Here is a 26,051-nt window from a genome sequence, read left to right as displayed (position 1 = left end):
TTGAATTAGAGTTTACCTAGAGAAATCTAATTTGTCGTTTTGAAAATAAGCAAAAAGCTGTTAGACTGCAATGTTGATATTCTGATCACATTACATATGCATAAGAAGACAGTATCAAGCAAAGCTTTATTTACATTTCCTAAGCGCTTTTTTTTTTTCATTTTCTATAAACTAATGAGTGGTGCTGTTAGGGAATATGTGTATCCCACTTTGTGTAATGGATTAAGTGTGAGTCCTGTTAAACACTAGGCCATAAATCAGACTGTGTTCTCTATGCCTAATTAAGGGTTTACAGGGGGAAAAGGTAAATTCTTGAATGAAGGTCTCTACTCAGAAGCAGAGTTTGTTATTTCACAAAGGAAGTAGAGAGATAAAGCAGAAAAAGGAGCAATTTAAGAGAATGAAAGAGAGGAAAACTATGAAAATGGTTTAGCCATTTTATTCTACTTCTCCTCAGATTTAAGAATGCATTAGCTGCTAAAGGGGCTGGATATAAGGTGAAAATTTTTATTTTTTAATTAGTGACTGAAATGCAATAATACTATTAATTGACCAGAGAATTTAAAATGAGTGTCAAAATAGTTCTAATCAATTAAAAAAGGAAAACTATATGCATTGACAGTGCAAATAAAACCAGTTACAGAAAAGTTTTGAAGAAAATTTACAATTTTTTTCTTTTTAGCTACATATATTTCTATAATTAGAGTGCATTAAAATCTTAAACTGTTGTAGATTTCAAAAACAAAAACAAAATAATCAGTTAATCCACTTATTTCCTAGTGGAAGAATTGTCAATATTTTAGATAAAATTAGTCTCATATTATTATTATTATTATTTTTTTTTTTTGCGGTACGCGGGCCTCTCACTGTTGTGGCCTCTCCTGTTGCGGAGCACAGGCTCCGGACGCGCAGGCTCAGCAGCCACGGCTCACTGGCCCAGCCGCTCCGCGGCATGTGGGATCTTTCCGGACCGCGGCACGAACCTGTGTCCTTTGCATCAGCAGGCGGACTCTCAACCACTGTGCCACCAGGGAAGCCCTCATAATATTATTAAAACACTTCTGTATGTTCTTGGAGTGCGGCTAATGTTTATCAGCATTCTGACTGTACTTGATTAATAATGCTAATATTTGGCATTATTTCACTTTGCTTTGTATTACTCCTGAACTACTCAGTGAAAAATTGGTGGAGGTGGCATATTGCTATTAAGAGGAAAAAAAGGACATATATCTTGATTGGCTGGACTTTTATTGTATTTACAATAAAAGGAGTTGATTTCCTAAAGTTCCGATCATTTAGTTTTTACTCAGTAAGTATTTACTGTGGCTTGGATTATGACAAGTAATTTGCTTAGTGCTGGAAATTCAGTCAGTTGGGCAGGGGAGAAAGAAGATAAGGTAACCACCTTCATGGAATTTCCAGACTAGTTAGATCTTAATTGATCATTAACAAAAGATGTTTAGGAAAAACAGAATTATTAAATGTTCCTATCTGTAGAATTCAGAGATTCTCAGCTTAGGCATAATACATATATTTCAGAAATAAATATTGCAAGGTCATCAAGACCACCTAAGACTTCTCCCAATTCCCCTGCAACCCTTGACTCTATTCTCTCCCTTCAACTTTTATTACTCCTTCCCCACCCCACCTTCTGCTCTGTGTTGTGCCTGCTGGTGGGCATGTATGGGGGAGGAGTATAAGAGATTCCCTTTCATTCCAGACTTCCACAGGCAATGGGCATGTGGAATGGCAATGGAAGCAATCTCAGTCCCTTATTGCTGCCTGAAACACCTAAACTCCAATCTATGGTCAACACTTTAATTAGGATCCAAGGTGAAACCTTGTATTTCCTAAGAGATCAGTCATGACACAACAACTGCTGTCCCCAGATTCTGCAGTCTCTCTTCTCTTAGTATCGGAGTCTCATAGGAAGGTGAACCCTTTCCCAGTACAGCATCACCTCTGTTTTGTTTTATACAAACTGATATTGATTACTGTTTGGATTTGGTCTGTACTGAATGTTTATCAATGGTTAAATATCTTACAATATAAAATAACATTCCAGGAGGCAAAAAGATCTGCTGGAATTGATGAGGAGAGACATGCACACCAGGAGGTTGAATTGTTGAATGTGAACCTAAAAGCAGGAATGGAAATTAAAAAGCAGGGGAATGCAGAGAAGGTGCCATTACATGCCAATGAATTTTTGAGCTACCGCTATTGCTATATAATTGGGATGGGGATCTTAGAAAAGGAAGAATTTATAGGGCAGTTCTAACTGGAGCCTGTGCTCTTTGAGTTACCTTTCTCTCCTCGTTTAAAGGAATGGTTCTTGAAATACATGTGATCTTATATGAAATTTAAATGAATGCTAGCAGTGCTTGGTGGATATCATCTATCTGTTTGAATATTTTCCTAGTACTAAACTGTCCTGACTATTACTGCACTTATATTTGGAAAAGCTTCTCTTCATTCCTACAAATTTGAATGTTCAAATCCTACCCATCCTTCAAATCCCATTTCAAAGGACATTTCTTTCTTAAAGCCTTCTTTAATCTCCCCAGTAGAGAGTTATTTCTCTTATTAATTTTCACAAAATTTTACTTGTACATTTCTTGTGACATTCATCACTCTCTACCTCTGTTAAAAAGATATACATGGAATTTAGCAAACTATAAAAGATCTATAATTGATCTGTATGTTTCTTCTTCTCACCACATTTATCTAGAGACTGAGTTAGTCCTAAGGAAAAGTACGGTTGAATGTAGATAGATATACATAGAAGAAAAGAATGTAACAACAGCAACAGCATCTCTGGAATGGTGGCCCATTTCTATTCTGGTGCTATATGAAATATATGTTATTTGGGCATAGAATACTGATCAAATCTTTAACCAGACTTACTTACTATGGAGTATTTATACTCAAATATCCAAAAGTAGAGGTAGAATCCAAAGAGTCAGTTCATAATACTTGGCTCACTGTCTAAGAATGGATATATAAACAACAACTAGTTTTTAAAAATATAATCAATTTATACCTGCTTTAAGTGGGATGATATATTTTCTCTTCTTTAATAATCAGAATTGGTTATTAAAGAATAATAATTTACTGCAAAGCCACTGAACATGTATGTTTTCCAAAAGTTCTTAAGCACTATTTCACAAAAATAACAAATTGTATGTTTATATATATATATGTATGTATGTTATGGGCTGATTGCTTAAAATAGGTATTCCTTAATAGAAGAGAAAACATTGGAATGAGAATACAGACGTGAACATAATTCAAATTTAATGTATTTGAAATGTAAAGTAAAAATATAATATGCTGGAATAGTTATGCAAATTGCATGGGTACATTTTTGACCTAGGGATAACTTCAGTGTGTCCTCTAAATCCAGTTAAAAAAGAAAGAAGGAAGAAATGGAGATAATCTTTTGATATTTTTTAAAAAGATGCATAGATTTTTCTTATTCTAATGAATTAATAAGTTACATATTTTTAAAGAATTAGCATAATCAGCTCTTTATGATTACGTACTGCCTCTGCTTAATTTCAAACATTTTTATTACTTCAGTCATTTGACACTGCTCTCAAAGGAATCACCTTACTATAATTGTTTCGTTCTTAGACGTGTCTTTTCATTAGATGTAAATGTTGGAGTTAGGATTATTTATTTTTAAGCACTGCAGTTTAGAATAATAGAAACTATGGGATTAGGGTCAAAAGACTTGGGTTTGACTGATTTAGCAAGAGATCTTGAATGTAATGTAATGTTTTTAAGCTTCATTTCCTCTTTTGTGCAGTAGAGGGAAAACTGTATGTTTAACTGCGTTGTTTCGAGGATCAAATGATATAATGTATATGAAAAAACACAAAGTACTATTTACATACTTTATTATTACAGTCAGGAAATAACCTTACATAAATCATCCAGAATGAGTGCTCTTTTTGTTTTTTAGATACTCAAGATACACACATAATTATTGTGTGGGTCATAGAGCCATTTTTTTCTTTGCCTAACAATAACTTTATTGACCTAAACACTTCACCAGCGATCTAAGAAGTTGGAAAGGTTACAGTAAACTTTCAAGGCTTAACACTTTTTTTTTTGTAGTTCGCTAACAAGGTTAACAGTCCAACTCTTCGTGCACGCCAAACCTGACAATTACAAATAATTTTTAAAATACATAAGCGTTAGTTGTGCAGTTGTTTACATATTCATTATGTTTTAGAAAATGATGACGCTATTAAAAAATAACCAGTGCTAAGACACTGCATGGCATTGATCCACGGCTACGGAGCTTCGGTCTTGCATTGTTTAAGATGATGTAGGTGGCTCAACATTGTGTCAAGTTGCACCTTGAACATTAGTTGTGTATCAGAAGAGGCTTTTTTTTTTTCCACGGTTTCAACAAGGCTTTAGGAATCTACTCAACCCAGCCGAAAAGGGTTAAAGGAGTCCAGCAGAGGGGAGTAGTGCAGAGTGAGTGTGTGTGTGTGTGTGTGTGTGTGTGTGTGTGCGCACAGGACAGAGGCATCGAGTTGCGGAGCGGACTCGTACACAAGTTCCAAAGGCCACCGTGTCCGCGGTAGTCGGCCCTAGGGGGGCCGGAAAGGCACGGCCTGCGCGGAGCTGGCAGCGCCCTGAGGGTCTAGGGGGCTGGGTTGGAGGGAGAGGGGTCTCGTGAGGGTTTCAGGGCGTGGCTGGAGTGGGGGGCGCGCGGCGAGTGTGCGCGGGTGTGCGCGCGCGAGAGGGCGAGTGTGAGCGCGGCGAGTGTGAGCGCGGCGAGTGTGCGGCCGCGTCGCCATTCCCCGTGACGTCAGAGTGTATTGTTGTGAGCGGGGCCGAGCGTAGCATCCCCGGAGCTGTCACCGCGGCGGCCGCGGCGGCGGCGCAGCGCGAGCCCCCTGCGAGCGAGCCAGGCCGGCGCCGCCCCCGCCCCTGTTCCCCGGCTCCATCGCCCCCGCCCCCGGCCCGCCCGCCGCGCGCCGCCGCCGCCGCCGCCCGCGCGCCCCCACCCACCCCACCCCCTCGCTCCATCCCTCCCACCCGCCGCCGCCGCCCGCGCGCCTCCCCCCGCGGAGAGAGTGCGGGTCACCGGGTCACTGGGTCATTGTCTCCGCGCCCGAACCCCGAGCACCCCGTGGAATCCCCCACGTCATCATCAGAACCATCAATGAGATGCAAACATGAAAGACAAGAGGAAGAAGAAGGACCGCACCTGGGCCGAGGCTGCCCGCCTGGTACGTACCGCTCCCCGCCCGCCGCCCGCCGCCCGCGCGTCTCGCCGGCCCCGCCGCACGCCCCGCGCCGGCCTGCGGCGGCGGAGACGGCCACTTCCAGCCCGAGCCGCCGCCCGCTCGCCTGGCTCTTGCTCTTTGTTATTCTGCGGGAGTGGGCTCGCCCGGGGGCCCGTGTGTGTGTGTGTGTGTGTGTGTGTGTGTGTGTGTGTGTCTGTGTGTGTGTGTGTGTGCGTGCGTGCGCGCGCGGAGGGGCGCAGCGATTATCTCGGGGAGCCCGGCGCCCGCCGCGCCCGGGACACTTCTCCCGGTACTTCGCTCTCGGGGCTCGGCTGTACCTCCTCCACGGGTGAATTTACGAGCGCTCGGCCCCGCTCGACTTCCCTCTCTGCTGCTCCGGAGACCTTTGTGTGGCAATTACCACTCCCTCCCGGCCCCTCCACCCCCCGGAATTTCATCAATAACTCTCTGTGCACGGTCTGTGTGTAGGTTCGGCGTTTGTGAGTTCATACATTTTACACGTGCATGCACGGTGTGTGTCCGACCCGGACTTGTGGGGCGTGTGCATGTAGCCTAGGTCGTTGCGTGTCTGTGTGCCGTGTCGTGTGCATTATGTATGCACACTGATACGTGCATGTTTTGTGTGGATCAAGTTCGTTGGTGTTTGTAGGTATTGTGCTCTGACCGATGTTTGTGTGTACATTCCATGCACGTGTGTGCAATTTTGTGAGTGTGTGTGTCCGGGTGTGTGTGTTTGGTGAAGTTGGGTCAGTGTCATTTGTAGCGGGAGGTTATTAAGAGTGTACAGCTAGGTGTGTTTCACTGCCGGCTTCCTGGGCGGTGTTACTTGGCTGCTTTTCCTTTTCTTTAACCTTTCGGAGCTTACGTTTTAATCAGCGAAAGAATGTCTCTATAGAAATGCTGGTTGGCAGAGGGGCGTCGGCGACTTTGGTTTGATGCATGTGTATGTGTGGGTTTTTCTTTTTTTTCTTCATCTTCGTTTAACGGACAGCTGTAAACGGTTGTTTTTTTTTTTTTAAAGGATATTTCTGTACAGTGTGTCTCACGGGAATGCAAGGCATTACATTTGAAGCTCAGCCTTTCAGGGTTTTGGCTGTATAAATTAAATATTTATTCACCAACTTACTATCAGTTATAAATTGACCAAAAGAAAGCAGACTGCATGCAGCGGGGGTGCAGGGGGGAGGATGGGGGGGAGAAGACCCCAGGATATGTTACTGGGTTGACTTTGTAAGGGTTGTTTTACTATAACTGTGGTCGGGGTTTTTGTTTTTGCTTTTTTTTAAAGCTTTTGAGTAACTACATCATGTTCAAGGAGAACATTTGTCAAAAGTAATTATCTGAGTTCGGTTGAAGGGCCTTGCTGGTATGTCTCTGGATTCTGGCAAAGGGTTTTAGATAATTGACCCTATTGCCCTGCGAAGAAGTGGCAAAAGTCCTTTTTTAATTGAGGTCTAGTTATTGGTAGCTGAAGTGGCCAGGCCCCTTTACTTCATCTTTTAATTTGTAATAGTGTATGTTATGATCTCTCCCCTTAATCTGTGATCATGTTGATGGCTAAATCACTCACTGTCTGTGGATGAATGGGCAGGTGATAGTCATTCTCTAATGAACTACATCTGGGAGAGGAAACTTATTTGTGAGGAATACGTGAAAAGTAAGCAGGAAGCGTTAAGTAGATGCCAGAATGATGTTATCACTGTATTTTTGCTAAAGCAGAGTACATTACTTATTGTTTGCTGAGCCATTAATTCAGAATTGTGTGAGGGTGTGCAAGGCTTCTGAAAATGCCTTCTTCAGTTTCCTTGGAGTGGCAATCGAGTATTATTATAGAGCTTCAGTGTATGTGTTTTAAACAAGTGAACAATGAGTTGATTTATAAATATTTTAAAATAATGATTGATGAATTAGCTGTATCTGCCTGCAGAGAGTTCTTTAATAAGTAACAGTATTCTGATGGAATTTAAAGCTAACCATTTGTATTCAGTCAGTATATGTTGCTATCCTTGAAAGTCCTGTGCTTTATTTGATCTAATTATATTGTATTGATAAATCTTGAAATAGGTTTCCGAGTTACAATGTTTTGTTAAAAGTTGCGTTTTCCTCTTGCAAAGTTCATTGGTGGGAAAAGACACACTAGGAGTCATCAACACAAAAGAATTAATGATAGACCAGATGTCTGTATTTTAACCAGACATATTGAACTAGTAGTTATGGTAATTTTTCAATTTGGTTCAAGTTATTTTTCCCCTGGTAGTTGTACAAATGTGTATGTATTCAAAATGTAACAGTTGAAATAAAATACCGAATAAAATAGCAAGTAATTGTTACTGGAAATATCTTTTTCAGAAATTTGCCGTTTGTAGTAGTGACTTATGAGCACTCTTAACTTATTTTGTGAAAAAGGAGAAATGGTTCCATTTGGGTAATAGTGACAGTTGTTCACATTTTCTTTATGATTACATGAATGCATATAGACTTAAACTCTCTTCCAAACTTGCATGAAAAACATTTTACTCTTATAATTGATAGTATTAATTTATACTCGATGAAAAAGGGATGCCTTTCTTTTAGCATTTCTGTGTTAGAAATACTATTATGTATTTTTACACTGCCACTGTTGATTTTGCTGTCGTTGTTGTTAAGGATTTTTAGCCTTTTCTCCATCAAATGTTAAACCAGATGTCTGAATTTAAAACTAAAGACTAAAGATGGATGGAAAATATTCAACTCGGTATGTGGTTCTTGCAATATAAGAACTAAAGAGAGAGTATCCAAATTAATGTTAAGAATAACCTTCCAAATCATCCAGTGTACACTATGTATTCTATATCTATATCTATATACATATATATGTGTGTGTGTATGTGTGTGTATATATATATATATATATATTCTACTGGTGTGTGTGTTTGCATGTGATTATCTTGAACGAGAGGATATCAAAGCAGAGGGAATGCAAAATAGATTTTTTTGAACTGAGACCAAAAGCTTATGCTTAAATGTAGCTTGGTATTCACTTTTAAGAAAAATGTATATGGAAGAACAATTCTTTCTAGAGTAACTAAGAACTTCCATCTGACAACAGAATTTTGGTTTTCTTTGTGAGAAAAGTATCCAGCCTCCAAATCTGTAAACTCTGAGTGTCAGCTCCAGGGATTTTATTTTAGATGGAGATGCAGCTATCAAGCTCTACCAATTTTCTCATAGAAGTATGTCCTGTTTGGATGTGGTGGGCTTGTTTATCTTAGGAAAGGAGGGATGGTGGCATAGTTCCCCTGTATTTTCAAGAATGCGGTGATTATTAACAGGCTGCCATTTTTAAATAGTAATATGACATCTTTTATTTTCTTTCTGCCCTGCATCAGTTGCAGAAATTTCAGCCTTCAGCCTCCCCCCATCCCCCTCGGCCTTCTGCAGTTGTGGTTGTTACTTAGCGCAGGGCCATTTAATATGGAGTCTGCTCCCAAACCAGATGCATTTTCATCTGTTTTATCTGCTCTTCTGAGGTTGTAGAGTCTCAGAGGATCCCACAATCACATGGAAGTTTCTTCTGTCTTAATATATGTAGCCCACAATAAGAATAAAAATCAAAACCATAACTCATGTCGAGCTGGGGCTTTGACTTTAATCCTTTCGACTTTTATCTCAAGTCTTCACTCTGTTACTATAAATACAGTTTAAACCATTGTGAAAGCATCTTCATGCTTCTTTGTAAAAAATGAGGATTTGACAGGACTTTGTTTCACTGCACTGAGGGGTTTCTTTGTTACTGGCTTACCACAGAACATACTGTTATTTATATGTTTATTCTAGGTTAATTCTTTTTTTTTTGACATGCAAAAATGTTGTTGCTTTGAGAAGTGCTTTTTGATAGTTTAATCAGTTTGTTCTATAGGGAGTGCTGCTGTTAAGATAATGGTTCAATGTATTAATTTGTTCCCTGAGTTTCCTTCTATTTGTTTCATTCCTTACAATCTTTGTTTAGTCTCACTGGCACCTGAAAATAAATCTTAATCTTCAATTGCTTTGTGCTTGGTAACATGGCTGATTTATTTGCTCATAGTTTAGATACATTCACACAGATAATGAATATCAGTGGGGTGTTTTTTTTTTTTTTTGGTAGTTCAAGGTGACCTTTGGAAAATTTTTTAATGGCAAATTTGACTCATTGTTGGGAGAAAACAGGCACATACCCCTTTATGCCATAGCAGTTACTGAAGATTTTAAGTAAATTGAAATTTTGTAAATCATAATCTATTAAAAATTAAGTAGGGGTTTATTAATTAAAGGAAATCTGTGCGAATCTTTTGCACAGTGAAGATTCTTTTGCATAATGCATTATATTCTAAATAAACTGTTAGGGTTTCTGTCAAATAAAGCTGAATGGTAATGGTAGCTGTTAAACTAGAAAACAATTCCTAATTGTTAATGTACTGGTTGCCTTGCCTTTTATCTTTGTATTTTAGAAATAAATATAATTTCTCAGGGGCGGTGAACATAGGGATGGAGGGGAGAGCATTGGTCCTGCTTTTGGCATTTTCTCACTGTTCTAGTGATGCTCAGATTTTAGGTTATGACCAGGCCTTCATGACAGTTGAGAACATTTTGACTTGTGATTCGGGGTAAGCCCCAAAGGTGCACATGAGCCGTAACTGTGACAGTGCTTACTGGTTTGGGAGCCTGGCTAATGTATTTGGCAAACGGAGTTTTATTTTCAAAAGCTTACATTTTGGTTGGTTTGATTCAGCTGTTTTCTGTGATTCACACATAGCATCATCTCTTTACGTCTATATCTCATCATCTTTCTTTCAGATATGCAACCTAAATTTTCATTTTGCAATATGAAAGATGGAAAAGAGTTGAGCAAGCTGTATGCCTCTCGAGAAGAAAGAAGGAGTTTCAAGTTGGAAAAAAAAATGTGTTTGAAATAATGAGGAATGTGCACTTGGGCCCAGTGTATAGGTTGTTAATTTTTTATTTCCTGCCGACATGAAAGAGAATTTTAAGAATTCTTTCTTAAGTTTTTCTCTCTTTGACAAATTCTTTAGTAGCAGATGAGCATATGGTAGCTTTTAGACTTGGAATTTCACTACAGAAAAACTAACTGATAAAGTAATTAAATTTAATTTTTAATAATGTAATCATTTCAACACTTCACTGAACTGCATTGGAAATGTGAAGTATGGTCCCTAAATATTTTGAGGGCTCCTACATAGCATATGGTTCAAATGCCAGGGACGATCCAAAGATATATCCTTAAGGAGTGTAGAGTTCAGTGGTGGAGACTAGAGAACTTGGAGGGTGACTGAGCAGACACCAACCGTGGGCATTGCATGAATGATCAAGAGGCACTAGTTTACAGATTTACAGAAGGGAGAAGGTGATTATAGAAGGCTTACTGGATTAGGCGAAGCTTGGTTTGTCCTTGAAATCTGAATAAGATTAAACAGGTGATGAGAAAGCATTCTAGGAAAAGAGAACCGCACGGGCACAAGGGGTACTGTCAGGTGAGAGGAAGGGTTCAGGGGACAATGAACAGGACAGTCTAGAAATCTCAGGAGGCTTGAGGATGTGGGCACTGAAATAAAGTTGAAAATTAAATCGTGACCCAATTGGGGAGGGTTTTGAAAGTAATACTAAGACAGTTGGACCTTGTAAATTGTAGTATGGGTCTGGTGGGGTTGGGGGGGTAGTAGAAACACACAGCACACACACACACATACCCCAGAATGACTCTTCCTTACAGAGAGGGGACCCCGGTGGTCTGAGGGTGTCTCTGAATGCTTCCATTACTTAGAAATAGAGTGTAAAAGCAAAATTGATGTTAGAAATATTTTATTTTAAATAACACAACTTTGTTCTGTCCCATAGCCTTTGCCAAATGAGGGAAAGTAAACATTAGTAAGTACTATACCTTACAGTTGTAGAAAATATATCCAAGCACTCATTTGTCAAAAATACTCTCTTGAGATCAGTAGGTAGCTAGGGTTATCTCAGTAACTCGTTCTCCTAGTGTGGGATTTAATGACGTGCCCAGTATCTTCACCTTGTTTGTAAGGAGCAGGGCTGGCATAGATCTCTTTTTAAAAATTCTGTGCTGTCTTTCTGATTTTTAAAAAATAATACAAGCATTTTAATGGATGTGAATTTAACGGATTTGTTGCATGGAGGCATGCGGAGGATCCAAGCCTCCATCACACTTACTGCCTGCCTTTCGTTTCTCTCTCTTTCTCTCTCTCTTTTTCTAAGCATCAAAACTTTGCATGGTGGTGGTAGTGGTTGTTCATTTATAATTTAAGATCCCTTCTCCCCCACCCTTGAGGTCCTCAGTTGCAGATCCTGGCTCTTTCCTGCCGGGGCTGGGAGGAGGGGCATCTGTACAGAAGGACTTTCCGCTATTTGCCAGGACTGAGTGCCTTGATTGTTCTGCTTTTGTCCCCGCACAGTAGGTAGCTGTGGAAATCTAGCCCTGACTGAAACTTTCCCTGAAGAGCCCTTGGGGAACAAATAGAAACATTATATGATTAGCCACATTGTTTTCATTATTAAACAAATCTACATAAAAGGATAGCAATTAACAGCTTTATCTGCCTGAACTTAGACACCTACCTTTCCTCTTGCCTCCATATTCCCACTTGAAGTGGTAACAGTTAACTGTTGCTGATTTTAACGTCAGCAACTGACGAAACTAAATTGGGAATAGGCACTTCTCCTGGTTGATTGACATATAGCCCTCTGACACATTCTTCTGTAGTTTTAAGGCAAATTCATGCCCTGGGGTTAGAGCCAAAGGGCTTGTCAGAACATTGACTTTAATAGCTGAAATATATAACTTAAATGACATCCAAGACCTTAGCTTTGGTGGAACTTTTAGAACCTGAGGAATTCTCCAAGGCAGTGCAATTTATACTTAATGGACAAACTTAGAACTTGTAAGATTTTTGTCTAAGTATATAGATGTATAATTTACTTTATGATGCAGTTATTTACCATGGGTTTATTTTGCTTATATTTAGCATAAATTAGTCCATGAACAACTTAGATAATGATTTTTAAAATAATTCCACAACTGACTTTTTTGGCAAGTGTTCCAAGTGTTTACTAATCCAATAGTTGATTTCGGAATATATTATTTATGACTTAAAGAAGGGAATAGGAAGGACCCTCTTCATCTTATTCAGAAGACAGATGGCATTTTCAAGATTTTGTTAACTATCATGTTTTGAAACCTGTCTTATTAAATTCAAGGAATTAGAAATTGAGATTGGATCTTTGCGCTTGTTTTTCAGCTCAGTCATAGAGAAGACATGATATAGTGAGGCTGTTGGTTATTCTTAGGGTTTTTTTTTTTAATGTCAGAAATAAATGGCTACACATGTAATTTGTGCATGTATGGAAACCTTGTTGACGTAGCTGCAGAACTAAGTCACTGTCTGGACCATCAGGACTCTGTATGACCTTCCCTGCATCCTATCCCTACCATGCACAAGCAACAGACACTCTCTTATTTGAAAATGTGTTTAATAAGAAAATCTCCTCCCTTTAAAATATGTGTTATCATATCCTCAAAATATCATAGTCAGAAATTGTCATTCCTAAATTCTCTGTTTAGTCTAATTTCTTATCTCTTTTAAGTCAATCCTAGAAATCAATTAAACTTTTTGAATTAAACTTCTTTGATATTTTCCTTGTTCCCTTTCCATCACTCTTGCTCTTTCCTGCTTGCTTGAGGGTCTCCTTTCAGTTTCCCTCTTAATGCTGGTGTATCTCAGAATTCTGTGTCCCCCGTCCTTTTGATTCTCCTCTCCTTGGGCAGTCTCATCCACCTCAATGGAAGTGTCCCAGGATAAGGACTCTAGCCCTGATCCTTTCCTTAAACTTTGGACTTACACTAACAGTGTCTATTGTTTATCTCTAGGTACTGTGGATAATTCAAATGAAATTTATCCAGTTCAGTTAAATATTCATTAGAGACCTCCCACCAATGTACCATGCATTGGGTCCACAAAGAGGAAAGGACAGCACTCCTGTCTGGAGACTTATCTATATGAACGTAAACACATGATGTCTGTGGAGAGTGGTAACTTCTGCCTTCTAAATATAGCTCACATTTAGCTCCTCCTCTTTTCATTCTCTATATTTACTGAGTTCTGACCTTCCAACTAATTTCATCACTAATTTCTTTTCCAAATCTTACTTACTGAAGCTGTATTTATCTTTCTAGAACAGACCTGATCTTACTGAATCATTCCTCTGCTCACACTCTTGTGATTACCTGTAAGTTAAAGTCCAACGGGTCATGGGAAGCTCCTTTCAATATCAGAAATCCTTTTGTTAGGTGATGTCTGATTGCTTCCCCTAATAATATGCAGAATTTAGCATGTTCTGTCCATATACATCGCACCAACCTTCCCATTGTGTAATAATCTCTGCAACCTTAGATTTCTTTTAAATTCTTTGAAACACAACAAAGTAGTTATTTTTAATATGAGATAGTTAAATTCATCAACGTATTTTATCAACTTCTGTGCTCAACTTTATTTCTTGTATTACACTCACTCTCCGAGTTGCCTCCTTTAACAGCTTTTTTTTTTAATAGAGGGTCTCCAGGTTCATAAACAGTCTTTGTATTTCTGAAATGTTTTTGTTTTGCCCACCCCTTAAAAATCTTTCTTATTAAGATTTTGTATTTTGAGTTATAGACTCACATGAAGTTATAAGAATTAAAAAAGAGTGAACAAACGGCCAAATCCTCTCCCTGTCATCCATACCTTCTTCCCAAACCCTCCGTATTCTCATAATTTTAATCTGAATACAGTCAAGATTGGGTATACAAAAGTGGGCAGCATCAGCCTTTAGGAACCATTATCCCCCAAATATGTGGATTATAATTCAAAAAGAGATTTTTTTCACAAAGCTCAGCACATCGTCCATTAAGAAAAATTGGAGAAACTGGTAGGACAAAACTAAGAGATCCTATGTTGCTCTCATCTTTGAGTGATAATTTAACTAGTTGTAAAAGTCTTAGTTGACAATTTTTTTTTACCCTTAGTACTTCAGAAATGTTTCTTCATTATGTTCTTGCATCAGTGGTTGTAATACCTTGTCTGTGATGAGTGTCATTGTTTATTTTTTAAGAGGTAATATGCTTTTTGTATATGAGAGTTGTTACATGTTCTCTTTATCCTTGAAGTTCTGAAGTTTTAATGCTTTGTCTTAAATGTTTGTGTTTATTCTACCTGGTACCTAGAGTATACTTTTTTTTTTAGAGTGTACTTAATTGTTGCCTTTTTATGCTTTAAAATTTTAATCATGTTTTGGTATGGAGCTTACTTATTGTGTCCCCAGAAGGCCATGAATTCTTTAAAGTCTTCTAAGAGTTCCCACAGCATCTCATAGTTTAGCTTATGGGTTAGCATTAAAAACAATGTGGAAAGGACTCCCCTAATATGGAACAGGATACAATGAATGTGCTGGCTTTGCCAGTCAGAATTATGGAGTGCAAGCAACAAAAAACACTTCATGCTAACTTAAGTAGAAAATGAGGCTTTTTTTGGAGGCCATAAAGTGGTTTATATAATCATCCGGAAGGATCTGGAAAAAAAAAAAGCCTGGAAAAATAGGCAGGGATCGGTAGAAGCTGGGCAGCAAAAACACACAAAGTCATGCTATAAGAACATTCTGCTTGGGATATGGCTGTGGTACCACTACCACCACTCGTGTCACCACTGTGACTTAGTGCTGTCATAGGACACTGCTATTGCTCCCAGTGTATCATATGTTTCTGTTTTTTTTTTTTTTTTTTTTTTTTTTTTTTTTTTTGTAATACGCGGGCCTCTCACTGTTGTGGCCTCTCCCGTTGCGGAGCACAGGCTCCGGACACACAGGCTCAGCGGCCATGGCTCACGGGCCCAGCCGCTCCGCGGCATGTGGGATCTTCCCAGACCAGGGCACAAACCCGTGTCCCCTGCATCGGCAGGCGGACTCTCAACCACTGCGCCACCAGGGAAGCCCTCATATGGATGTATCATAATCCACTCTGTCTTCGCATCCCAGACTCAAGATTCATATTCACAGGCAGATGCATCTAATTGTCAGACTGTGGTTCCCAAATCTGCACCTTAGCTGCTAGGGACTGATGAGAAGTCCCTAGGTGTACATGGCCTCTTTACTGCTGTAGTGGAAACATCTCCATTCGCCTTTTCATAGTGACAATAAAGTCAACAAGGTTAAAACTGAATGCCATATCTCTTCCCACCTTCTGTTCCCAGCAAGTCTGCTCCCCCTTTCTTTCTTCTCTCTATGAAAGCCACCACCATCTTCATAGTTCTTCAAAGCAGGAACCTTCTCGTCATCATTAATGCCTTTTTGATCTTTTTATCTTTTTATCCAGTAATCACTGAGTTCTGCCAGTTTTATCTCCTTTTCTTCAAATCTTCAAATTCTCAAATATATGCTACACTTACATCCATTTCCACTGTAATTTACCCTGACTCAGGCAGTATGTGGGTTTGGGAAAGAATATAGATTAATGACAGGCCTAAAAGTCAGGCAGATGTATGTTTGAGTCTCAATTCTGCCACTTACTATGTGTCTGACTTTAGGCAAATTATTTAACATCTCTCAATTTTAGTTCAATTGTCTATTAAAGGGAATAATGGCATTACAGAGTGGGTGGAATATTTAAATAAGATAATATGCATAATGTACTCAAGTACAGTGTCTGACATCAGAAGGTGCCAGTTAATGTTAGTGTCTGGTAGTTCCCATCTTCTTGTTAAGTTGATACAAGCACCTTGTAAGTGGTTTCACTGACTCCAGACTTGCCTCCACTGAGAATCATTCTCCTTATTACATCCACAGCTGCTTCTTCAGAGGTAGAACTGGTTCATGGTATCCCCCTGAGTCTGACTTAGTTCCTGTGGGAAACAGATGGCATTATCTTAAAATGGGTGATTGAAGAAAGTTAGGGCACAATAAAAGAAAAGAACAAGGGATAGTGAGACAAATCGGGGATATCACCAGCAGGAAGATGTAACTATCCTTAGACTGGAAGGGCCAAGCAGAGCAGGGAGTGGTTATTGCAGTGATGTGGGCTCTGATTATAGGAGAAGGGTGACTGACAGACGCTGTGACCATACGTGGTGGAACATAGCCGCTGCCAGCCCTCACCCCTGCAAGAGGGGAAAACATGTACATTGACACTCGCTCCACTCTTCTTCCATCCACTGATCTCCAGTTGGTGCCCCCTATTGGCTGAACCCACCCATTAGTCAGAGGACAGAGGACCTCCATTGAGGAAATTCAGTTGTCAGCCTACTGGGTCACAAAGCTGGGTGGAGAAGGGTAAAAAGTGTATCTGGAGTTGCTAATGGGGAATATTCAAAGTACCTCTTTTTCAAAAACCCTTTAATAGCTTCCCATGATTCTAAGAGTATCGTGCCACTTGCTTCAAGATCCTTCAGGTTTGTCTTTTGCTTATATCTCCAGTTTCATTGCTTGATTCTCTTACCATCGTCATTCTAAATGACAGTCATATAAAGTACTGTTAGATCTTTGAATTTATCATACTGTCCCATATTTTGTCTTGACTTGGTACATGTTGTTCCTTTTCTTTGTAAAATCCTCCCTCCCTCCCCTTCTGTTTCTTTTCATTTGGTAAATTCCCACACTTTCTTCAGATTTCAGCTTCCTTTGAGAAGTTTTTACACGTTCCCAAAGCACTTCATAGTTGGGACAGTATATTATAATTAGTTGTTTACTTTCTTGTTTATAATTTTTCCCGAGTGCCTGATGCACTACCTCGTGTTAGGATGGTGCTTATTATAGTTAACTAAAGTGAATGAGTCAAAGAAGATTTTTCAGAGGAGCTGTTAGAGCTAAGTTTTTAAAAGTTTTCAAAAGATCTGCAGAACTGTAACACTTCTGTCTTCTTGATTTATTTCTGTGTCATTGTCATTGTGCAATCTAGAGAAGGGATCAAATTTCCTGAGACTCAGTTGGACAACTGATAGATTTTGAAAATCTGTGTCTGCTGTCAATTCACTAGCCTCTTTTGTTACTCTGAGATAATAATTTAATGAAATCAATGGCAATGAAAAATATTCAGTTCCTGCCATTAATATGTTAGGTACCATGTGACTGCAATAAGATATGAACGTTGACCTTTGGGAAATGATCATTAAAAAAACAAAAAACCCTTAGGGCCCAAGAGATACTTTTTTTGTAAATTTAAAGTTGCAAGGTATAGTAGAAATTCAGTAACCTAAAAGTAATCTTCTTTTATGTTTGATTTTAATAAGGCACAGTGATGATCTGTAAAGGCTTTCTATGACTCGCAAACCAAAAAGAGAATTATCTAGTGTATTGATTTACAACACAGATTGGAAATGTTTGCAAAGTTAATAATCTCCTTTATACACATAAGTAAAATATTTATAAGCTTAATGTCATAGCCTCCTTTTGAGAGTGTAGAAATCTGATATAATGATGGAATAGACTTTGTATATCAGCTATCATAAAACATTACTATTACTAAATTAACTAATAATTAAAATAACAATTAACTAACAATTAAAATAACAATTACTAACAATAACAATTACTATTATTAGCCATTATTATGACCAATAATGGCTAATAATAGCTAATACTTATTGGGTGCTTGTATACCTGATACTACACTAACTTGTTATATGCATTATATTGTTTAATCCTAAGAGCAAACCTAGGAGACACATTGTAGTATTATCTACCTTTTTAAATAAAGAGATTGAGATTTAGAGTGTCAGTTGAGCTTCTCTCAGTTGCAAGTGAAATAAATTTAGTGAAAACTAGTTTAAGCAAAAAGGCTCACAAAACTGAGAAGTCCAAGGGTGGACTTCGGTTGTAAGTGGGTGTAGAGATATAGAGAATGTCATCAAAGTATTTGCTTTCTCTCCATCTTTTGTCTTTGTTTTTTCTTGGCCTCATACTGCAGACAGGGTCCGATAGAAGTCTTGGTCAAGATAGGATGGTTACTGCACCCCAGACCTGCATCCTCCAAGCCTAGCACACCAGCATAAAAAGAATCTCTTTCCCTCCTCCTCATTATTATTATTGTTGTTGTTGTTATTTTATTCAGTAAACGCCCTCCCAGGGAAGCCTTTACTTTGTCCTACTTGGCTGATATACCCATCCCTCATCGACAGCAATGGCCAGTATGAGGTGACATGATTGATTACCATACAGGGATCACATACAGCAGAAGCAAATTATACAAAAGCACCAATGAAGATGGAAAGTGTGCTGGGAAAACATTATAAATGCCATTGTCTGGGCTTTTGGAGAGGATGAGTTAATTTGCTGAGCTAGTAAGTAGTGGAGCAATGATTAAAACCCATGTCTGCCCAACTTAAGAGCTAAGCATATTAAGCATATAACTTTAATATTAAGCATATTAAAGTTAGATACTTTCTTATTCATTCTTTCTGGTATTGTTTTAATGATATTTGCTTCACATTTTCAAGATGTTAAAGCCTAGGCAGCCATTGCGAAGATTCCGAAGATTTCTTTGGGGTGTTTCCTCTGGAACTAACTTTCCTGATTTAGAGGCTAGAAGTTACAATGGATGGTTTCTGTTCTGTTTTCCCTCACAGACAAGTTTCTTTAAATAGAGTTATATTCTAATGGTCTTTATATAGTATTTATAACGTAGTTTAGCATAATTCACAAAATACATAATTCTAGATGAAGCTTCCAGGTACTTTCTGGCGGCAAGTAAATATTTTTATTCACTGACTAAATGCCAAGTTTTCTTCACAGGGATGATCATGACCCTTAGAGGATGTTAGTTTAGCGAAATAGAGCAAACTGTTCTTTTCCATAATGTAAATCCTCACTCATTTCTCTGAATATTGAGATAAGATCAGCATAAGATAATGACTCCTTATTTCATATAGAATTCTGTGGGCATCACAGTCTTATTGCTGTCACTTCTTATTTATTCATTTAATGGCTCTTAGCCTTGTGGAAATTTAACCATACCTTTTCATTTTCATTTTGATTTTTTTTTTTTGCCTCACCACACGGTATGTGGGATCTTAGTTCCCCGACCAGGGATCGAGCCCATGCCCCCTGCATTGGAAGCGCGGAGTCTTAATCACTGGACCACCAGGGAAATCCCCATACCTTTTCATTTTGGATGAAGGTGGATGGCACTGAGTGTTGATGTTTATTCATGGTTTGCTCTAGGCAGAGATGCTACTGTGTATAAAGAGAAAAGCACATTTAACCCAACAGGATCTTTAATGAGGAAATGAGAAAAATAAATAAAGACTGTTAAATATAAACAAAAATATCATCTATCTCCTGTTCTCATCCTTTCTCCAGTTTTTATATGTCTGTTTTACCACTTTTAGCTAATGCTGTCTTCACAAACCAAGTTCTAATAACTAAATGGGAATAGAGGGATTATCAGTAGGAAAAACAAAAATCAATGAGCAAATATAGATACTGTATCACCTTTTAATCTTCTAATGACTGTTTTTTTCCCCTTTTTCCAGAACTCACTATTGAATGAGCTTGGCTTCATGGTAGGAAATGCAAGATTCATGCAAGTTATTTTCATTTGTTAAAAGCTTTAGTGGAGAATGAGGCCCTTTTAAAATTAGTCCAGTCTTCCAGTGCATCTTTTCAAGAATTGTCTCTTATTCTCCTGGTACTAGGTGATAGTCATAGGCAGGTTTTAACAAATGAAAGAAGCAACTTGAAGCACATTAAAGGTGTCATCCAGAAAAATGAATGATGAAGAAACGAGCAGTGGGACTTTAATAAAGCTTAGTGTTTTGTCATAATTTTTTTTTTCCTGTGTGTTTCTGCATACACACTTGATCCTAAAACTCCACAGAGGTTAGGGGCACAGACCAACCGCAGATCCGAAAATCTGTATAGGGAGTTGGTGCTCCCTACCTGCAGTTCCTCTGCCTCTGTGGTTCCATATCGATGGATTCAACCAGCTGTGGATCGTGTCGTACTTACTGAAAAAGATCTATCAGTGGTCCTGCGCAGTTCCAACCCATGCTGCTCAAGGGTCAGCTGTTTTCAGTTGTGTTGGAGAGACCCTACGGAGAGAAAAAGATTGTTTTCGACTAAATTATTATTGTTTTCTAATCTCTTCCTCTGTCTTGAATGAATGGCTGACTGGCGATTTTGTTATAGGCAGTAGGTTGGCGCAGGGTGGAACTTCTTTGCCCCTTGAAGTCAGGTGTTACCAGGTGCGTGGTCTTAGTCCCTCTAGTCAGGCTTTGATTCACCTTTTTCTTTCCCGGCTGTGTTGATGTCAGAAGCTGCTGACTACATGAAATTTCCGTCACCCTGTGTCTTGATTGGACATGTAGATGTGAATGAGGAATCAACATCTGTTTTAATCCACTAAGATTTTTACTGTTTCCTATCCCTGCCTGTCCTGACAGATACAGTCCTGATAGCAAAACAGATGTTTTTGTTCCAGGCCACCTTTTCCCTTTGTTTATGAGACACTAAATGCTTCATTACATGCTTAAGAGGTAAGGAAAGCAAACAAGGTTAAGTCCCTGTTTTCTTCTTCATTGCATTAAATTGCTTTGTAAAATCATCCTCTCCAGTAAAAATCTTTGATATTTTTAAACCAGAAAACAATAGAGGATTTTCATTCACAGAAAATTCTTCTATATTCTCTCTTAAGATAATTCTGTTTATTTTTTTCCTGATAAAATAAGTGCTTTTCCTTCCATCTGTCTACTGAGGAGGACAGTTTTCTAACCAGAAAGAGTGGAACAATTATTGTTAACAGGGAATTGAATTCTAAAATAGTTGAAGAGATAGAAAAAGGGCACCTGGACATTTTCAACAAGTTCAGGTTCCCAAGTCCAGACAAAGTCTGTTTCACATTGAAAAGGTATGGCCAGATTTCCACACCACTGAGAACAGGAAAGCAGATACTGTAATAACACCTCCTTTCTTTCTTTCTCTTTCTTTCTTTCTCTTTCTCTCTTTTTTTTTTTTTTTTTTTTTTTTGCCAAGAGGAGTGCTGGTAGAAAGGAACACCCCCACTAAGGGATTATATTTCCCAGTCTGTCTCAGAGAGTTCTGTCTCCATTTCCCTTCCATGGAGGGCTTGGTCACCCTCGGGCTATTTCCCACCAGTTTCCACTCTTCTCTAGATACAGCACACAGAAACTCCTGACAGCTGACAGACTCCCCATTGAGCCCTACCTTTTCATGTAGGAAAAGGGAGAAAAAATGAAGAAAACTTGTCTTGAAATCCTGCAGACTTTCATACCACAAGGAATGTGTTGACCATATGCATCTTAAACCAGGCGAACAATGTTTGTCCAGCCCTTGAACTCACCAGTATGCAGCCCTATCCGTTCCATGCTCAGAAGCAAAAACTCAAAACCAGATTTCCTAGAATTTTCTACCAGTCTTTTGCTCAAATGGCAGTGGAGTTGTTGGTGCACAGTCCCTTACGTGTTAAACTATAATTTTCAGTACAGCATAATTTATCTGTAGGAGACATTGATTTTCACAATGAATTCCTTATCTTTAAATTTTTTTGGCCTTTGTGTGGGGGTGTAGCTACTTCATAGTAATTATTATAGGCAAAGCCACCACTGAATTGCTAGGGTCACAAAGCAGACTTTCATCTTCTCATTTTAATTCCCAATAATATGGAGATGATACATTTTGTTTTTGTCTTCCCTTTGTACCAGGTAACCTACAGAATATTCCAGTGTTTGTTCTCCTATAGGTTCTCTATACCCGATGGCAGGTGTAATTAGCTCTTAAAACCTGAACGTCAAGGTGGTTAACAGAACTCTCAAAGCTTTTTCTACAGATAGTTTCTACAGGGAGAATTTGATTCCTTGTGGGCTTAATGCCTACTGCCTGTAGTTGAGTGAATCTAGGAGAAAAACATCTGGCCTAATTTATCTTCAGGAGTAATTCAATAATGCTGAATGGCAACCTCTAGAAAAAATCTAAGTAAGAGTTTCTGTAAGCACTAATTTAGAGTTGGTTAATAGGTAACTCTTATTTGTATTTCTTTCAAAGGGATAGATATTTTGATCACATCGGAGCTAATCATTTTTCTTCATTCTGACATAAACGTGGCATTATGGTATAATGAGCTCCCAGCCTGGTTGTATGCAAAACTCAACTGGTAAAATCAGGACTGAGGACAGCTAAAAAGCAATAGGGACTATCTGATTTCATAAAGAATCTTTTGTTGGCAAAGGTAAGTTTTAATGTTCCATTGCCCCCTTAAAGAGACTCAGCCCATACTTCATATCAACAAATATGGGCTGATTGAAACCAGTTCTGTTGCTTTGTGCCCTGATAAATATGGCCTTCAATTTCTCTAGCACCTAGTTTAAGAAACAGGACCTGAAAGGAGGGTTGGATGCAAACCTGGAAAATTTGGCTAATATTAAGGTGGGTAATACGTCAAGTAGAATATCAAAGTAATTGCCCCAAGAATGCATTTAGTATAAATTGTGATGCAGATACTTTAATTATATCTTAATTACTTGAGTACTGTAAATCTGGTGGCAGATCTTTGACTTGGCTTTTAGTATAAATAGTTACGGTAGATTTTTATGTATGATTCCAATTAGAGACAGGAAAGCACATGTCACATAAACCCTTTGGTCTATAGAAAGCCTGTAGATCGTATCGTTAAAATATTAGGATACCTTCTTCACATTTTTTAAATGTTGGCCCTCTTTCTGAAGCCTGGGATTCAGAAGTTCTTTTGACTATTCATCAGAGTTGAGTTCTAGGTAAAGACTTCTTACTGCTAGAATTATTCATAGCTTTGCCTGGTGAGTTCCTAATTTTATACAATTGTTTAATTTTTTAACTGTTGTCTCTGGATGTTCAAAGTGCATGCTTGACAAAAGACTAACTCTGCATTTATGATTCTTATTTGGTTAAGAATTTTTAGTAATAGCTACTCTTCTATTCATCTACAGGAATCAAAAATTAACATCAGGTTTAGAAACAATCTATTTTGTACATTTTTTTTAGGTCCTGTGAAGGGAACCGACTGAGGGCTTAATAATTGGTATAACAGACACCTTGGTCGTGAACATTTGGTCACAAACAGTGACTAAAATCCAATTCTTACCAATTTAGTGAGAAGGAGAGTTTATTAGAAGACTTGTATGAACATAACCAGTATAGGTGAATGAAGTTCCTCAGTAACACCTGGAAAGAAAGAATGAGTCTTTCAGGGCACTCTGATCTTTGCTTCGCTCTGTATAGATGCCTTATTTTCTGAGTCTGGCTTCTTCCACATGACTAGGAGCATGGCTCCCAACAAGTCTCATGGTTTCATCACATGGCGTTATTACCAGAAAGCAACCGATATTTGTTTTCTTGAGTTTTAGGCTAATGTATCCTGGGGAAGATCAATGATTAACCCTCCCTGTGTCCCCTCCCCTTGCCACCCCACCACCCCATCATTAGTAGGCAACTCTTCAGTATCTACAGGAATACAATGGCTCCCATTCAAATAACAGTATAAAAGGGTATTTTTCAGAAGAAGAGAATAATATGTCCACAAAACAAGAAATTCAGTACATCACTTTTTCCTTGCCATTTATTTATCTTGTTTTCATTCATTAGGCAAGTTTTATTAAGTGCTTACCATGTGCCATGGTAGATCAGAAATATAGCAATGACCAAAAAGAAAAAAACACCGTGATGATCATCACTACTTCCATAGAATCTGACGTGTAATACCATCCATCACTGGAATATGGTAGGAAAGAGTCATTTCTGTGTAGACTAAACCAACATTTTGAATGGATATGGAAGAAGACATGGCTTAGTCTCCTTCTTTTTAAGTCATTTGTAAGTAAATTAGATGTTTCTCGCCCTTCCCTCCTCAACTATAGTAAACCAGAGGTTAAGTGTCTCCAGAGATGGTGATGGCATGTTTTATTGTATTTCATTTTGGGGTGTGTGGATGTGTGTGTGTGCATGTGTGTGTGTTTGGTAAATATTTGTTAAATCAATGAATTATCAAGGAGGTGATGCTATTGTCTAACTACAGTCAGGGGAAGAGTTACTATTAACTGTAACAAAGCAAGCATCATTGTTTTTGTCATTCTTCAACATTTAAGTGGTCAGAGTCAAATAATCCCATATAACAAAGTCATTTTCTACAATTATCTCAAGATATATTTTGCAACTGATTCCTTCTGGCAGCTACATCTGGATGCTGTGTCATTTCAGGCTAGTCTGTGAGAATAACGCTGAAGAATTCCCCTGACTCAGATTGAATGATGAGTAATCCTTGCTTTGGAAAAAATTCAATATACCTGCATTTTATTTTCCCCATTGTGCTTTAGAGTATAGGGCATATAACTCTTTCTTTGGTGTTTGAATATTCATTTGTATTTTGTTTTGGAACTGATTTTAAGTTAGTTGTTAAATATTATATGATAGATGCATCTATTATATAAGTTGTATAATATAGAGATTATCTTCATATACAGTTTAAAGATTATGAAAGTAATTTGTGCTTCTAAATACACAGATTTTTTTTTAACATCTTTATTGGGGTATAATTGCTTTACAATGGTGTGTTAGTTTCTGCTTTATAACAAAGTGAATCAATTATACATATACATATGTTCCCATATCTCTTCCCTCTTGCGTCTCCCTCCCTCCCACTCCTCCAGGCGGTCACAAAGCACCGAGCTGATCTCCCTGTGCTATGCGGCTGCTTCCCACTAGCTATCTACCTTACGTTTGGTATACACAGATATTTTAAAAGTATAAAATTTCCTCCTTCTGATTTTGCTTTTCTGCCACTCTCCAGGGTAACAATTGTTAAGTGTTTGAATATTTTTATCTGGTGTGAATGTGTGTGTGTGTGGGGGGTTTGTGGGTGTATTTGTATGTTTACCACATGTACTTGAATATATACCTCCTCTACATATTGTTCTTTTTTTAATTTTAAATTATTTATTTCTTTGGCTGAGTTGGGTCTTAGTTGCAGCATGCGGGATCTGTCGTTGCAGCACACGGGCCTCTCTCTAGTGACAGCACACGGGCTCCAGAGCACGTGGGCTCAGTAGTTGCAGTGTGCAAGCTTAGTTGCCCCACGGTATGTGGGATCTTAGTTCCCTGACCAGGGATCGAACACACGTCCCCTGTGTTGGAAGGTGGATTCTTTTTTTTTTTTTTTTGCGGTACGTGGGCCTCTCACTGTTGTGGCCTGTCCCATTGTGGAGCACAGACTCCGGACGCGCAGGCTCAGCGGCCATGGCTCACGGGCCCAGCCGCTCCGCGGCATGTGGGATCTTCCTGCATCGGCAGGCGGACTCTCAACCACTGTACCACCAGGGAAGCCCCGGAAGGTGGATTCTTAACCACTGGACCACCAGGGAAGTTCCTATACATATTGTTCTTCAGCTTGCTTATTTTTAGTCATCACTTTCTTGTGGATATCCTCCTGTATCAGTCAGTACATATTTTCTTTCTAATGGCCGTGTAATATTTTGTGGTATGTATGCGCCTTCATTTATTTAACCATCTCTCTCTTACATTATGTCTTTCATAAAAGTGTTCTGAATGGTGCTTTATTGAACATGCAGGAAGAGCTGAGGATTTCTGTAAGAAAAATACCTAAAGACAGACTAGGTTCAACAAATGGGACCACCTACCTTTTACATTTTAATAGTACTGCTAAATTACCCTCCAAGTAAGTTTGGACTGTTTGCTACAAGGTAGCATATTGTGGTGGTGAAACAC

The 26,051-nt window shown here is 38.8% G+C and overlaps 1 protein-coding gene across 1 annotated transcript in view; it reads left to right on the top strand.

Annotated features, from left to right (window-relative positions):
* The first annotated feature begins 5,147 nt into the window (after positions 1-5,147).
* Positions 5,148-26,051, top strand: part of ASXL3 (ASXL transcriptional regulator 3) — a 180,349-nt gene continuing 159,445 nt past the window's right edge. The window contains exon 1 of the mRNA XM_060121228.1: positions 5,148-5,249. Coding sequence (XP_059977211.1) covers positions 5,196-5,249 — 54 coding nt within the window. The 5' untranslated portion in view covers positions 5,148-5,195. The remainder of the gene's footprint in view (positions 5,250-26,051) is intronic.

This window comes from Lagenorhynchus albirostris, chromosome 14 (genome assembly GCF_949774975.1).
Source record: "Lagenorhynchus albirostris chromosome 14, mLagAlb1.1, whole genome shotgun sequence".
Lineage (NCBI taxonomy): Eukaryota > Metazoa > Chordata > Mammalia > Artiodactyla > Delphinidae > Lagenorhynchus > Lagenorhynchus albirostris.
Note: the sequence above shows the minus strand (reverse complement) of the source record. Positions and strands in the feature narration are given on the sequence as shown.